Source organism: Lepisosteus platostomus, chromosome 6, assembly GCF_059453375.1.
Source record: "Lepisosteus platostomus isolate fLepPlt1 chromosome 6, fLepPlt1.hap1, whole genome shotgun sequence".
NCBI classification, from domain to species: Eukaryota; Metazoa; Chordata; class Actinopteri; order Semionotiformes; family Lepisosteidae; genus Lepisosteus; species Lepisosteus platostomus.
Window position 1 is genome coordinate 63932050 of NC_142616.1, and position 14765 is coordinate 63946814.

At 36.0% G+C, this 14765-nt stretch overlaps 1 protein-coding gene across 8 annotated transcripts in view; it reads right to left on the reverse strand.

Moving 5' to 3' along the window:
* Positions 1-14765, reverse strand: part of iqsec1b (IQ motif and Sec7 domain ArfGEF 1b) — a 202894-nt gene that overhangs the window by 47564 nt on the left and 140565 nt on the right. The window contains exon 1 of one of the 8 annotated variants that reach the window (XM_088636883.1): positions 5719-5866. The exons of the other annotated variants lie outside the window; for them this stretch is intronic. Coding sequence (XP_088493009.1) covers positions 5719-5858 — 140 coding nt within the window. The 5' untranslated portion in view covers positions 5859-5866. Of the gene's footprint in view, positions 1-5718; positions 5867-14765 lie in introns of those variants that run through there. 8 annotated transcript variants of the gene reach the window in all.

A 14765-nucleotide genomic window follows, 5' to 3' on the forward strand; every position in this document is an offset into this window, starting at 1 on the left:
CAAAATAAAAAAAAACATGAACAACACATCACATAGAAGGGATTTAGAGGATTATGCAGACCAAGGTTTTCAAATGTGGATTTCAAAAACTGAATTAATATGCTTGGCAATTACCTTGTGGTAGCATCTGTTCTCTAAACTCATTTGTGGTGCTTTTAAAATTCTGTACACCTGATTGGAACTTGATTCTGATTTATTGGAAGTCATTTTTAATTTGAAAAACAAAGTTGCTCTGCCTCATTTTTTCGCTTTTTCATAAGATTGTTTTGCAAAGTACTTGACAGCACATATTTCATTTTCATAATGATTACCCTAGCTTTCGAAGGGTAGCATTATTGGAGTCATTCATAACTGAATAATCAGGTTACTGCAAAAGTGTGCTTTAAAATAATCACATTTTCTGCTACACGTGGCAATGTTTTAAGTCAGAGAGCTTTATAATTGCTTTTTGAGATGGGAAAGTCATTTGTTTGGTTTTCAGAAAAATTCAAATGAAAGACATAGAAGAAAGACAAAGCTGAATTTTTACCTCTAACTGAATGTATCAACTCAATTCTTCCCTTTTAGGTTTTTCACACTCCTACAAATACATTGCCCTTTAGTGTATAATTTGCTGAATGTAATACATTAATTTCAATATATGTTAAGTTGACTACATAATGTATATTTTTCTGAGACGTGTACGTTATTTTCCAATGTCACAGTAGAAGATTGAAGAAACCTTCAATGACAGAAGAACAAGTCTACTTTTTCCCATTGAGAAAGAAAAGTTCAGACTTCAGACTTCAGAGTTCAGAGTTCAGACTTCATTAATGTGACACTTAAATCTTCTGGCTTCTTTTCTTATTAATGAGTAACCCATAAAAAAACATAAAAACATAATTCTCCCTTCCAGTTTTTACTGTAATTGTCTAACTACCACAATAAAAACTAGCAGTTTGCCTATTAATATTGTCTGTGAAATCTGTGGGTCAACTGGCAAAAGCAATCAATTATATTTAAATTTTTAATTACTTCTGGCTGCAGTACAAGAGGGGGTATTCTATAATCTTATACAAATGCATAGTTTGTACAATCCCTGATAGTTAGTCTTTAAAATAATGTACTGAACACACAAAACATACAATATGTTTTTAAAAAGAAACTTATATTCAGATCTCAAAACATACTGAGATGCATACAGTACAATGACATTATTTTAACGTTTTTCAAATCACTTTATCAGATTAAAGAGAGCATTATATGTCTTCTTAAATACACATTCATAACAATATACTTAATTTGCTTTTAATTTGTTTGGGTGAGGCAATTGATATTAAAGGCAACAGTTAAAGCTTCCAGTCTAGACAGAGCTGTGGAAAAGTGATTTGTCCCAAAAGATTCCACTGTACTGCCAACCTGTGAAATTTGGCTGCTGTAACACAAATACTTCACATTGTTAAGTCTCATGTGCTGTATATGCCTGAAGTTATCCAGTCACTGTGATTAAACTGTAGGCCTGTGACTCATCATCAAGATGCTGAGACATCCTTCTTGAAGTCCAAGAGACCCAAGAACGACTCACATGCTGGTTAAAGCTTTAATTCACTGGGATTGGGAATATCCAAGTGACAGAGCCCAAATGGCATAATGCCTTCAAAATGCGGTTAGGATTATGCCAGGCCTCACTTAAGATTTCTGGCAAACAGCAACTCTTATGATCTGCTTGGAAGCTACTAGGCCTGTCCCTTGTCTCATAAGGTAACATATTATGTACTGTACAATAGCATGCTTTCATGATCACCGCTTTGAGCACTTTGACCAGTCTCTAAACGGGCTATTGGCAGAGACTGATAAAGCAATTGCAGTTGTGCAAACTCCTTTTTGAGAATCATGCTGTTATTTATGTAATACACAGTACAGACAATAAGACACTGTCTCCTTTAAAAGTCACGTGATTCTGTTGGCTAGTCACAAGCCAAGGACCCTGCATGGCGGGCTGCCCTGCATCTCCTGCCTGTTACTGCCAATGGCAGGGGGTTACCAACCCCTCTACAGCCAGTCAGGCAAGTGAGTGGGAGCAAGGCTAGCAATGATACCAGTGGCCTAATACCAATTAATACCAATAATCAATGCTAACTCTCCAGTCAGGCACCGTGGAGCTCACAGAGGCCGGGCAGATGAAGTGTCCGAGGCCCGTGCTTGTGTGTGTTCTCTCGCCAGCAGCCATTCACGAACAATAATTCAGGGCAAACCGACGTCAAGACTAACTTCAAGATCGGCAAACTAGCAGTACAACGTTTTGGGCTCACTAGTTTTACAAATCTGGTGTAACACGACTTGGCTTCCAGATGACATGTTCACCTTCAAGAAACGTAACCAGCTTCGGCAAACAAAATGGGTACCAGACAAAATATAATTTTAGATACCTATGTTCAACGTAAATCTTGTTTATTTTCTGTTTTTATTTAAATGTAATAACCTCTTAAATTATAAAGTATTATACAAAATTCTACTTTGGACAGTTTGCATTACAAGGACTGCAACAATCTGTTTATTGTTTACCCTAAAATATCTTTAACATTAAAAATCAAATTGCTCTTGATTTCAAGCAGTTCATAACTTTATATTACTAGAGAAAACATTTCTATCAGAACAAAAATGTTATTATGGATCTAAACCTTCTTAACAGCCCCTGCACTTGTATCCACAGATCATTTGAAAGTTTCCATGTGGAGTAGCAGTTTAGTCACTGTACAGTAAATAGAATATTTTTACTCAGACTGGTTCAGTAAAAAGCGCGGTTGTATAAACCTTCAATTAGAATGTGCTTTGGATGAAACCATCTGATAAATGTGCTAAAATCCATTACATGTAATGAAATGCATTAAAACACAACGAATGGAACCAATAACTTTTATTGAGTTTTTAATGCCTCTCACCATGTATAGTACTATACTGTATATGGAGTGCGGTCAGTGTAATTAGACATTTTCCTAAATGATATTTACCCAAGGAAAACCTACAGTAAGTCACAGTCAAATCAAACAGTTTTTAATTACTTTTGCTACTGTAAGAGAAATATCTGTATGACCTTTGCAAGCTTAAGCAATTCCTGAAACGTAAAAGTTGACAACTGTTAACACTATAACTACTAGTCAAACAAATGATCTAAACGATCAGATCTGGGCTTAACAAGCTTAACATGTGCTAGGAAACTTACTGTTTGTCCGGCATTAAAGCAGTTACATTTGTCCTTCAATTTTCAATTCAATATTCTGTTAGAAATATGACCCTAAGAGCAAGCAAAAACTTTTAAACCAAGTTCAGTGCTTAATGTTTCAAACATAGACAACACAGCGTTTTGTCTAATATGCAATACACACAGTACCCACTACATCCAGATTAATAACTAGAAGTGTTCACAGTTTACAGTTTCAAACATTTTCTCCCAATCAGAACAAAGCACAAAATTTGTTCGAACTTTTCTTACCTTTACTGACGGATTTAAATTCACTTCTCTGTCCCACAAAGCACACAGGCCACAGGCTCTCCTTGTTTGCTTATTTCACAGCAATGACAAGCAGAACGTTCAGTACCTCTTGACTACGTTCACTTTTGATAACAATAACTGCAATCTGGTGACTGTACTCAGCAGCCAGAAGTTTTGAAAATCTGCAGTGTCAGGCATTTACTCACTGTCAAAGGAAATCCTGCTTCGTTGCCTGCTTGCATTTTTTCCAAAGTGTATCAGACTTGTACAGTTGTTCTTTACACAACTGCATGCACAGCTTTAATCATCAGCAAACAAGCAGAAAGGTCTTTTAGCAGTAATGGTTATAAAGGACATTTTTATTTCCATGAGGGTGTGACATTGTTTGCTTATGAGCACACAAAAATATTTATAGAACACTTAAACAGTAAGAGATTACTAAACATTACATGAAACTGAAAGACTGCATACCAGTACATACTATTTAACCATGTCACAGTCTACTGCCTGGTGAGTCACCGAAACATCAAAATCAAGAATAAATATCTCTCAGTATGGTGCAAAATACTGAATATCTACAATTTCATAATGTGTGTTTTGTTTACAAAATTGAAAACAATCAACAGAAATTAAAGATCAATTACGTTGAAAGGCGTTCCACTAACATGTTTGACAAAAACTGTTTGATGTTTGTTTCTGATGTTTTGTGATGCGTTGTAACAGGTTTAACACTGACAACATTTTTATGTGAGTTTTAAGTTGTGGTCAGTACATTAAGAGCTGTCTTCTAAGTACAACATAACAAAGTGTTTTTTTGTGAGGAAATTCCACCTTATCGCCTCATTTCAGCTCAAATATAGAAAACAAAAAAGCCAGTCAGTGAAATAATATTCAGACTGCCAAAAAGGAGGATCTCATTGGAATGTTTTGTAAAACAGCAAGCAGAGCGCTTATTTGCAGAAAGAAAACATTTCACAGAAAAAATGCAGTTCCTTGGACATGTTTTTCAAGGACAAGTTTCTCAAAGGACCTTTGTACAATAGCTGATGCCTATCCATGACTTCTTCCTTTCACATACAGCTCATGTTCCAATAATACAGCCTCCTAGTGCAAACATTAATTATTTTTATAACTGGGTCTAGACAAATTATAATACAGTGAATGCTGCTTAAATGTGTGTATGACGTACTGCAAAGACAAAAGTAGATTACAGAGAACACACATTACTTAGATGAGGAGGGGAGAAATAATCTGTTAGATTTCATGTTTAAACAGGTGTCTAAATAATGGATTCAAGGATATCATTTTAGAAAAGTCTGCATTTCAGCGTCTTTAGGGATACCACCCTCCAGCATGCAAAATCATTTCTTATTTCTTACTTTCCCCTAGGCCAACAACTTATTTCAAACACTGAGGAAAGCACAATTCCTACTCTAATAATTACACATTTCAGACCACAAATCACCTCAGAGGTAGCATTCTGTTACAGTTTTATTATTTGTAACTCTCGTCTCACACTCTATGCATATTCCCATTATTACTAAATAAAAATTGCCGGAAATGCCTTGAAACCGAATGGAATATATCACAAAATTGCTCTTTGTTTTAAATGCTTTACAAAATTACGACAAAAATAGTGCTCACGTTTATGATAGTATACATCTCTCAAAGGGGTTGTCATTGCAAAGGCTGTGTATCCTTCAAGTTCTAACTTACTAATTTACGGAGACCTAATGCCAAGTTCTAAGAAATATAATTATGAAACTGTAGAACAAATATTGTAAAATCTATCCAATTATATTCATTTACCATCTTATTACCAAATGACTAGGCAATGACTAACCTGTTTTCTGTTCATCAGCTAGCTTGGAGATAACCACAAACCCAAACAACGTACAGTTCCCATCTCACATTTGTATGATGAAAGCCTGTTTAAAATTCCTTTTTTCAAGATTCCAAGATTTAGATTTCAAGAACATGATTACAAAAAACCTTAGGTGCAGACCTTGTAAATTATGTGTGAATAACGCACAAGACAGCATCCCCAAAATACTTACAGTAAGTTAAAAACTATTTACTCATTATTTCTACCTCACCAGTTGACATACTGTATAACAAAAAGTGTAGTTCTCCACAGCAGAACCTTCTTAACTGTTGCTGTAGTATTGATTAAACAGTCTTAATCGTTTAGTGTTAAAGACTTTGTATTGATTATTCCCTTGCTAAATAACAAAAATGGAACTAACAGCATACTGCAGTCCTCTCCATATATCGTATTGATCATTCCAAGGTTACCTGTACTATTCAAATGTAACAAAAACACAGACATACTGGAGTATGTTTCCCAAAAAACCCAAAAGCATCTCTCACCACTACCTGACAACATCAGCAGTGGCTTTTGGCAGGTACAGTACATTGATAAGATTAATTTGACTTGTGCTTATCTTTGCTTTGGGATCACATGAAAGCATGAGGCATGGGAACATTTATTTAAAGAAACCATTACAGATAACTTGGTTAGGGCTGCGTTAGCTTACCTGATTTAGTATAATTATTCTGTAAAATTATATCAATGTTTTTATGCAATTTTAGTGTTGCGTTTATTGAAATAACTGTCATCTTGTTCCAGAATTGTCTATTTACAGTATGTACAGTATTAAACAGATACAATGAATAGATTTTTTTCTTGTCCTGAATTGACATAATATCAATTACTTTATGTAAGTAAAAAAGTTCAAAAATGCTCTGTGCACTAAACCTCCTTTAAACCTTTTTGCCTGTTGCACTTCTAGAGAACAGACATCCCAGTAGATTCATAATTTGTTCCTCTCCAAGAATGACAGTGTAATAGAGAAATTCTCCTCAGGGCAAAGCTTCAAGTCTTTCCTTGATGAGTGTGCAAGTTTCTGTAACTTCACGATTTTAAGTAAACAGCTATTGAAGCTCTCCCTCTGCTCTGTGGTACATTCCTAATCAGACTCGGAAGAAAACGCCTATAGAGAGACACCCAGTTACAAAAACACCATGGCACACAGTCATGACAGTGTCCCTTCATTGCAAGCTCCTTTGTAGGAAATTCTGTTTTTCCATGGCTGTGTACATGCATGCAAAAAAAGTGTTTTCTTTGGCAGGGAGAGCAGAACAGGAGGTCTGCTGTGAAAGTAACAGCCTGATGTGCTAGTTTTTTATGCAGGAATTGGGCTCAAAATAAGAAGCTCTCATTGTTTATCAAAATGCCGTCATCTACCTGTATACAGTATCTTCGTCTGAGAAAAATGTCCTATTCCAATAACACAGTTGGTCAACCTCATTAAAACCTGGCAAAATGTATTTATAATACTGCATTTATCTAACACAAACAGTATCCTACATATTACACCAAATGGCCAAATCAAGAATGTTATAATGTTTAAGAACAGAAACATTTTGCAGTTGATTTCAAACAATACATATTGTGTTTATGATCGTTTTCAAATAAATTCATCTGAAAAACCTCAGTACTTAAGACCTAAAAATAGCAAGTGAAACTAAAGATTTCAGGCTACTGTTTGGAGCAGTCTATCACAAAAATGTCACACAGTTATTCACTCATTATTTGATTGCTTTCTAGTCTAGCATTCTACCACTCCTGAAAGGGTAATTTTTCATCTGTAACTCAATGAAGAACAGGGTTATAAACTACGTGGCAGTAAACATACTGTACATATCCTCTATCTTTTTCTGGTGGTTTACAAATCGTTTGGGCTCATTTTCAGATGAGTTCATCCATATTAAAATTCAAGTAAAAGTTCAACAATAGAAAGCAATGTAAATACAATTAATATACAGTACAATTATACCGTATAATATATATGTATAGTACATATTAACATTTCTCTGAAAGCCTCATAATAATCTAAAATAAATAAAAATGTGTGTCAAACTGCATTACTTATGTTCTCATTGCTGAGGTGTTCCATTTAGTTAGTTCAAGTGACAATTATTGAACAGCTAAAGTATTCAACAACCAAGAGCCATTAACCAGCTAATTGTATTTAGTTAAAAAACACCGAGCCATTTAAAGATAACTAACAGTCAGAAACAAATATTTCTTCCACTCAGATATATTCTGTTTCACTATCATCTGAAGTTAATAAGACATACTTTTACAAGTACTGTATACTTTCTAAATGAGCAATTAAATTAGCCAATAAGACATTATTGGTATACTGCAAATGAGCAAAGAGAAATATGGTAATTCTTCAGTCACTTGCAGTATGGAACTAAATAAACATTTTACCACAACAGACATTACTAGTATCTGAGAGTTACACCCACATAGTGTTCATGCAGAATTTGTGGTTACAGTAAACCACAACAAGCAGTCATTACATCAGATATTGAAACAGGGAGGCAAAACCAAACTAAAAAAAACTAAAGGAAAAGCTGTGAAAGCACCATGTTTTTAACCAGCCAAATTAAAGATCTAAGCACTGTATTACATTTAACTGAACTCTCCTAACTGACTGTATAATATAGCTTTAGACCGACTGATCTGACAGTGAAATCAGCCTGCAAGAGTCACACTACGACCAACTGGTCATCTGCACAAAGCACTAAATTAATCCTCTAAGTATTTAACAATACTACTTTTCTCCTTAACTAGGTTATTAGCTTAAATGTAATGTCAAGAAACACTTAAGGGGAAATTTAACTCAAGATGTTAAGCAACTATTCACATGCTCATAGGTTGAAGATGATTAAACTAAGAAAATATTACGTTTGTAAAGGAATATAACATTTCTCACCAAAAAGTCCTTTTCACATTGTGAACTCCTTGTTACATTAATTTCTGCGTTAGTTATATTAGAAAAGCCATTCTGAATTCATTTGCTCTGCCATGTACACAATTAGTGCTGTGCCCACAGAAAGGTGAACAATTCCTTTTTAGAAATAGCATGCAACCAAATTAAATAGTTAAATAACCATAGAAATAGACAAAAAGTCATTTTAAATGTCAGAAGAACACATTTTTCTAAAGTACAGAAACAGTAGAACGTCACTCTGCTATTGTTTTCAATCATGACAAAGTAATTAAAAACTTTTAGCCAGCCTTCTTTATACATATATAAAAACTATCCCCTTAGGTTCTCTACCAAACTCATTATCTGTTCCTTCATTAGATTCAGTCAGTCAAACACAGGTGGGCTGTCAGTTAATTTTAACTCCAAGGTACAGAAAGCTGGTGTTAATATTTCCCATTTTACATACAGGAGAGGAATAATCATTATTATCTGCTGCCTAAGGATATTGTTCACTACAGTGACGCCCCAAACTTCTAAAATCGTACTGCACAGCTGAGATTCATTGACATTGTCGAACATAACAGTGGGTCATTTCACATATCTATTTCCAATCTGCAGAAGCAAACCTTCAATTAAATGTAGTTTAAATCCCAACCCAAATGAGATTATTTAAATAACAATAACATGATCAACTGTATGTAAGTACAATATATAAGTGTTCAAAACTGGTAAAGAAATGCAAGGTAAATCTTTAGGTCTGTCTCTCACTGTCTGGAAAAACATGTGATTCATTTAGGAGCTGGATCATTCTTGTAGTGCACATTACATCACCAAGACGAATAGACTTAATTAAGAGAAAGCACTTCTAAAGATTTCATGAGAGATGTTCAAACGTAAACATTTTATTAGCTTTTCGGTTGAGCATAACAAAATGATTGTTGAAGATCAGCAAAACTTGACTGTCCTTCGTTTAATAGTTAAAACCGAAATGCTTAATGTAAGGCCTAATATAGAATTTCAAATCACTGAAAGGAAAAATTACCCATCATATCTGGACAGAAGCATTGAAGTTTTTCTGTTGGACTCAAAATGGTGACTCTCGGTGTAAAAAAATAAATACAATTATTTTGTGCAGCTGATCATATCAAAGTAGTACATATCCTGAGGATTCCTGGCAGCTGCAGGGGTATTTCCCACATTGCATCCAGACAGCTACGAAGTCAACAAACACATTTGATAATGTTTATGCTGAAATCTTCCTAGTCAAAACAAGGCCCTTTGATTTCAGAATGATTATGAAACCTGTGAGGAATTTAAAATTAGTCTTTTCAAGATGATTAAAAAGAACTGTACTGCCTCAAAACTAATTCAACAGAGGGCAACCTCAGAAATGGGAAATTGCTATAGATTTTAAAATATTTTAAAAAAGTTTAAAAAGAACACATCACATTCTCTTCACTTGTTAAGTGCTAAAGTTTTCTTGGAGAGAATATTGTAATTCGCTTTTTAAATGTCAAAATTGTTTCCAATATTTTAATATTTTCACTAATTTTCAGTTTCTTAATCTATATGGAAGAAAATTGTTGTATATGGATCATTTTACTCGTGTTTAAGCTACAATATTAAACATAATACATTAATGGTACAATATTAAACACAATAATTAAATATTTATATTCAAAGCAATAATAGTACTGTACCTCAAGCCAGGCTAAGAGTGTTCATACAGATCCCTTATATTCTATTATCTGTACATTTAAAAAAATCCAAACATTTCCAATATCTCCATTTAACACAAGTGCTATTCTGAGGTAAAAGTAATAGAAAACAACATATGTATTTTCTACAATATAGTTCAATATCAATCACAAACCTTTACGTAACTCTGTAACAATAATCATATTAATATTTCATTACATCAACGTGTAAAACACAATAAAGCCTGCAGGTATGTAGTTTTAATTAATTCTAATGTAGGAGAATCTGAGCCCATCTATTCTGTAAACACATTTAATTTGTTTAGATCAGCTACATCTAGAAAAAGATGCAATGAATAATCTCAAGAACAATTGACAAAATCAATGGGAATTCATCACAAGTGATTCAGTGCAGCCATATATTTTAATTGACAAATGCAAACGTGGAGCTCCAACCTCTAGTATTAATCAATGTGACCATCAATAACATCCCAGATCTACTGTAATGAAAGACATACTTCAGTTCTTTTTGGGAGTGGGATGAGGAGAGAAAAAGGGGATGTATCAGCATTAGGATCTATTCAGAGGTCTCTGTAACTTAACATTCCTGCTCAGCTTACTAAGCAAAATCTCCTGTCCTTTAGCGATACTGCATCAGAATCACTATGACATCAGACTACAGAATAGAGCATCTCTGCATACAGCATTCCTCTTATAGCCAACTCATATAGCGCCAGCTCAAATACCCTTTAATTGCAGCATATTTTAATGCTAGACACCTGCTGTTGCTAGCAATATAAATGCCAGCTTTCCGAACCCAGGGCAGATGCTGCTGCAGTAACTTCATGCGCTGCATAAATCCACCTACCTCGGACTTCATCCTCTTATAGGCCGGAAAGGAATAAAATATCAAACACCCAGGTGGAGCTGTTACAGTTTCTCTTTGCAGTGGATTTGCTGTAATACCCCCCAAAAAAGTCAGCTGGTCGCACGGGAGGATAAAGATGGGTCAGTGCCTCGTTGTGAAGCTCAAAGCACAGGGGACCTCGAACTGACGGATTTACTGATCAGCACATTTACCTAAACGTCGATGAGATGGGCTGAGCCCTGTGGCTTTCTCCCCCTCTCTCTCCTGCTCTCTCTGACTCTGGTCTCTCTCTCTTCTCCTATATTCTGCACGTATGTACGGTATATCCATTTGTTCAGCAGGTTTCTTGATCTACTGCCTTCTGAGTGATGCATTGTCCTGTGCTTATATTGCGGCTGTTAAACAATCACACTGCAAGGTCAGAGCCTGTTTTTAGCTTTTCCAGGACAAACCATAAGGCTGCAGAGAAGCCTGGGGCAGTAGGATGAAAAGTATTAACGCTGCATTAAAGAGGATACAGCCACATGTGCCTGTAAATCCTTTTATATAATAATATAGAAGCTGATACACAGCATTTAACACTGACATCATTTAAAGCATAATTTTCCTTTCATAAAAGTTATTTTTTGCCATTTACCTTAAACCTTTCATCAAGTAGCTACAACAAAACTCAGAACTTTTTTTTCATTTTTCTTACTGTTGTGTATTATTTGTAGATGCATTACAATACAAAAAACAAATTACAGCCATACACAGCATGTCATGTTTCTTCTAAGAAGCATTTGTAAGTATTGTTCGTAAATGGCAATACCATAACAAAATAAAAACTGTCTCATGTGGGAGTAAATTGTAGCAAAGCAGGGCTTCAACAATGATCATCCTCTGGTACAAAAACCACATGTTTAAAGCATATATATTCTGCAGGTACTCCAACACACACTAGTCATTAGTGATTTTGCTACCTTGCAATCTAAGCATAGTTTAATGGAAATGGGATTTTACCATTTGAAGCAGAAAAATGGTAGCTGACTAAGTCCTGCACATTAAACAATCCTAACATGGAACTTCCAAGTGAATAAAATAGTAAAAAGCAACCATTCATGATTGCAGATTGAACCCTTTACCCTAGTTCAAACCAGAGCAATGTCACTACGTGGGTGAGACCTGGATTTCTCAGAGTAAGCATTAGTCAATGAAGGTTTTCTAGGCCTTTGGAGAAGCAGAATGGCTTGCATTAAAGCATTAAAGCATTGCAGAGTTTAGAGCATGTCAAAAGATTAATGCCTTTGACAGGGGAGCAGGTTGGAGCTGGAAGAGCATGTCTGTAAATCCCTCTTCCCCCCTGTGCAGTACAGGAGCAGCTGGAAGCAGGTCTCTGAGGGAGCCCAAACTGGTGGGAGTATATAGTAAACAAAATTGACAACTCCACATCTTCATATCAAGAAATCCTAACAGTTCATGTCCGCTCCTAACACTGCTAAATGAATTTGTAAAATATCATTGCTTAGTTTTGATGACAAAAGTTGATTGGAATCCATCAACTTTAATGGGCTGTATTCAAACCTGATGTGAACAGTTCTTAGCTATTTAAATATGCTAAAACAACGTAACAACTTGTGAAAACAATGTAGGCGATTCTAAACAGTTAATCAGGAATGAGGGTCAAGCGTGTCTTTTTTTATCCATCTCTAGTAGTAATAATATCAGCATGGCTCCACAGAAATTCAATACAATGTTTCTGTTCTTTGTTCCACGTATTTAATTCACATTACAAAAAATAGGGACATAAAAATAGTGTCAACAAGTTCACATAATTTCATGAGTTCATTTATGTAATTAACATGAAAAATCCTTTACATTCTGTTTATTGTTCACTGTGTTTTTGAAGTCTGTTTCTTATGTGCCCACTTTTGCTGGAATTGTCATTTCCCTAAGCCTAGAGAAACTAATCTAAACTATGCACCACCAATGAGGGAATCCTGATCACACTGGGCTAATGACATAACCCAGGCTTGAACCTGTGGTGTCTGGATCATAGAACTCGACTTGTGCTCAGGAAAACACCAAGTAGGGAGCTGCGTCAGCATGCGTAGGCTGCAAAGGAACAGGTAAAGGTTTATTCCATGCTGGAAAGAAAAGAAACACAACATTTGGACTGTGGAGCCTTCTTCAGGGGTGATGTCGTCATAATGATAGCACTCTGACTTAAATTCAACATCTTTTCCTTCAACTCAGATACCCCCCAGAGTGACACTAGGAGACTTCAGCTGTTTTCCAAGAAAATAATGCTTTCTACCATTTTTTCCCTTTACCAACAGTTTACTCTTTCTAGACAACAAAATCAAAGATGCAAAGATGTTTTTAAAGCTACCAGCTCCACATCATATTCCTTTTATTACTGCTTTATGACTCATCAGATGGCGCAACTCCAAACTCTACCAGTTCCTCAGTGCAGATAAGGACAAAACATTTACAGAAAAAACCCTCAGGGCACTCACTACACCCACGAATTCCAACCTTGTTGTGACCATGCCTTTAGATATGCCCCTTTCACAGGATGAGAGATCTCTTCTCAGCAAAAGTCTCAGTTTTGTACCAGTCAGAAAGATGCTGGACATTCCCCAAACCCAAATTGACCTCCATCACTTTTACCGCAGGCTTCTTCTCAGAGCACATTTTGCTGATGACATCTCTCCACCCTCATCTGACCACAACCCGGTTATCAATGAGATCAAAATTAAACAAAGCTTTTGAACTCTCCAGCTGGGGGTTTTCTGTCAGTAAATCATTTCATTAATCGATACAAATATCAAGCTCCCAAGACCCTTTCCACACCCAAGAGATCTAACCTCAGGTCTAACTTCACCGAAAGAGAACTTCAGGCGCCCCAATGTCTCTGCAAGCAAGCTGACAAAGGCGGTGCTGTTGTGGTGTGGCAAAAAGACCTACAGTACGTATCAAAGAAGCCTCCAGACAACTCTCCTGCCTATCATCCTTCTCCACAGGATCCTACCACTAACCAGCTCTCTTCTAATCAGTAATAAGGAACTTCCCCAGGAGGAAAACCGTCTCATAGATTAAAATTCATCAGACATCTCAATTTTACCTCCTGCCTGAAATCCACAAACCTGACATCCAATCGTCTCACCATGCAGCTCTACCACCTCTCACATCTCAAACTTTCTCGACAGCCTTATGAGACCACTGGTGGAAGGGCTTCATTCATATACAGAATTAAAGACACTAACCATGCTCTCACCCCCTGAAGAAGGCTCCTCAGACACTTTTCTTTTCCTTTACCTGTTCTGAAACACCATTACTGTTTGAGACACTGGGGGAGGGGGCTTTCAATTCATTTTCAATAATCTAATCTTGTGTTTAGCTAAAGCATCTTGCATGTAGCTGCAAGTAATGTATATGAGAGCTTGTCAAGTTCTTTATCACAAATTACACCACTTTACATACAAACCTCCTTTGCAGAACCTAATATAGTGCAGACAGTAAGTCCACAGCCCTTCAGACATGGCTGAGCTCAGCCATGTAATTGCTATTTTCACTTCACCTTGCAGCAGACAAAGGTTAATTGAAATTCAAAAATTAGAGGTAAGAATACAAGAGGCAAAAAATAAGCTCTGTTGAAGCTCTGTCTTTGTGCAGAGGAGGAAGGGGATTTAACCTTGCACCCTGAGGTTTCCAAAAAGCTTTGGCCTACCCTGGAGAAAATGCTACAGTACCAATGCAACAACGAAAAGTTTATCAAGAGGATAAAGAGGCAAGAGGTCAATGAAAAACTGAAAAATATGTCTGTTGAGCTAAGTGGGGAAATGTTTTAAAATTGTTTATTTTTATGCTTTAAGTCTATGCTATAGCCCTGCTCACATTAATATATTCAGTGCAGCTAAAACTGTTAGCCATAGCTATAGTACAGCTGGAATCTTGTGTGA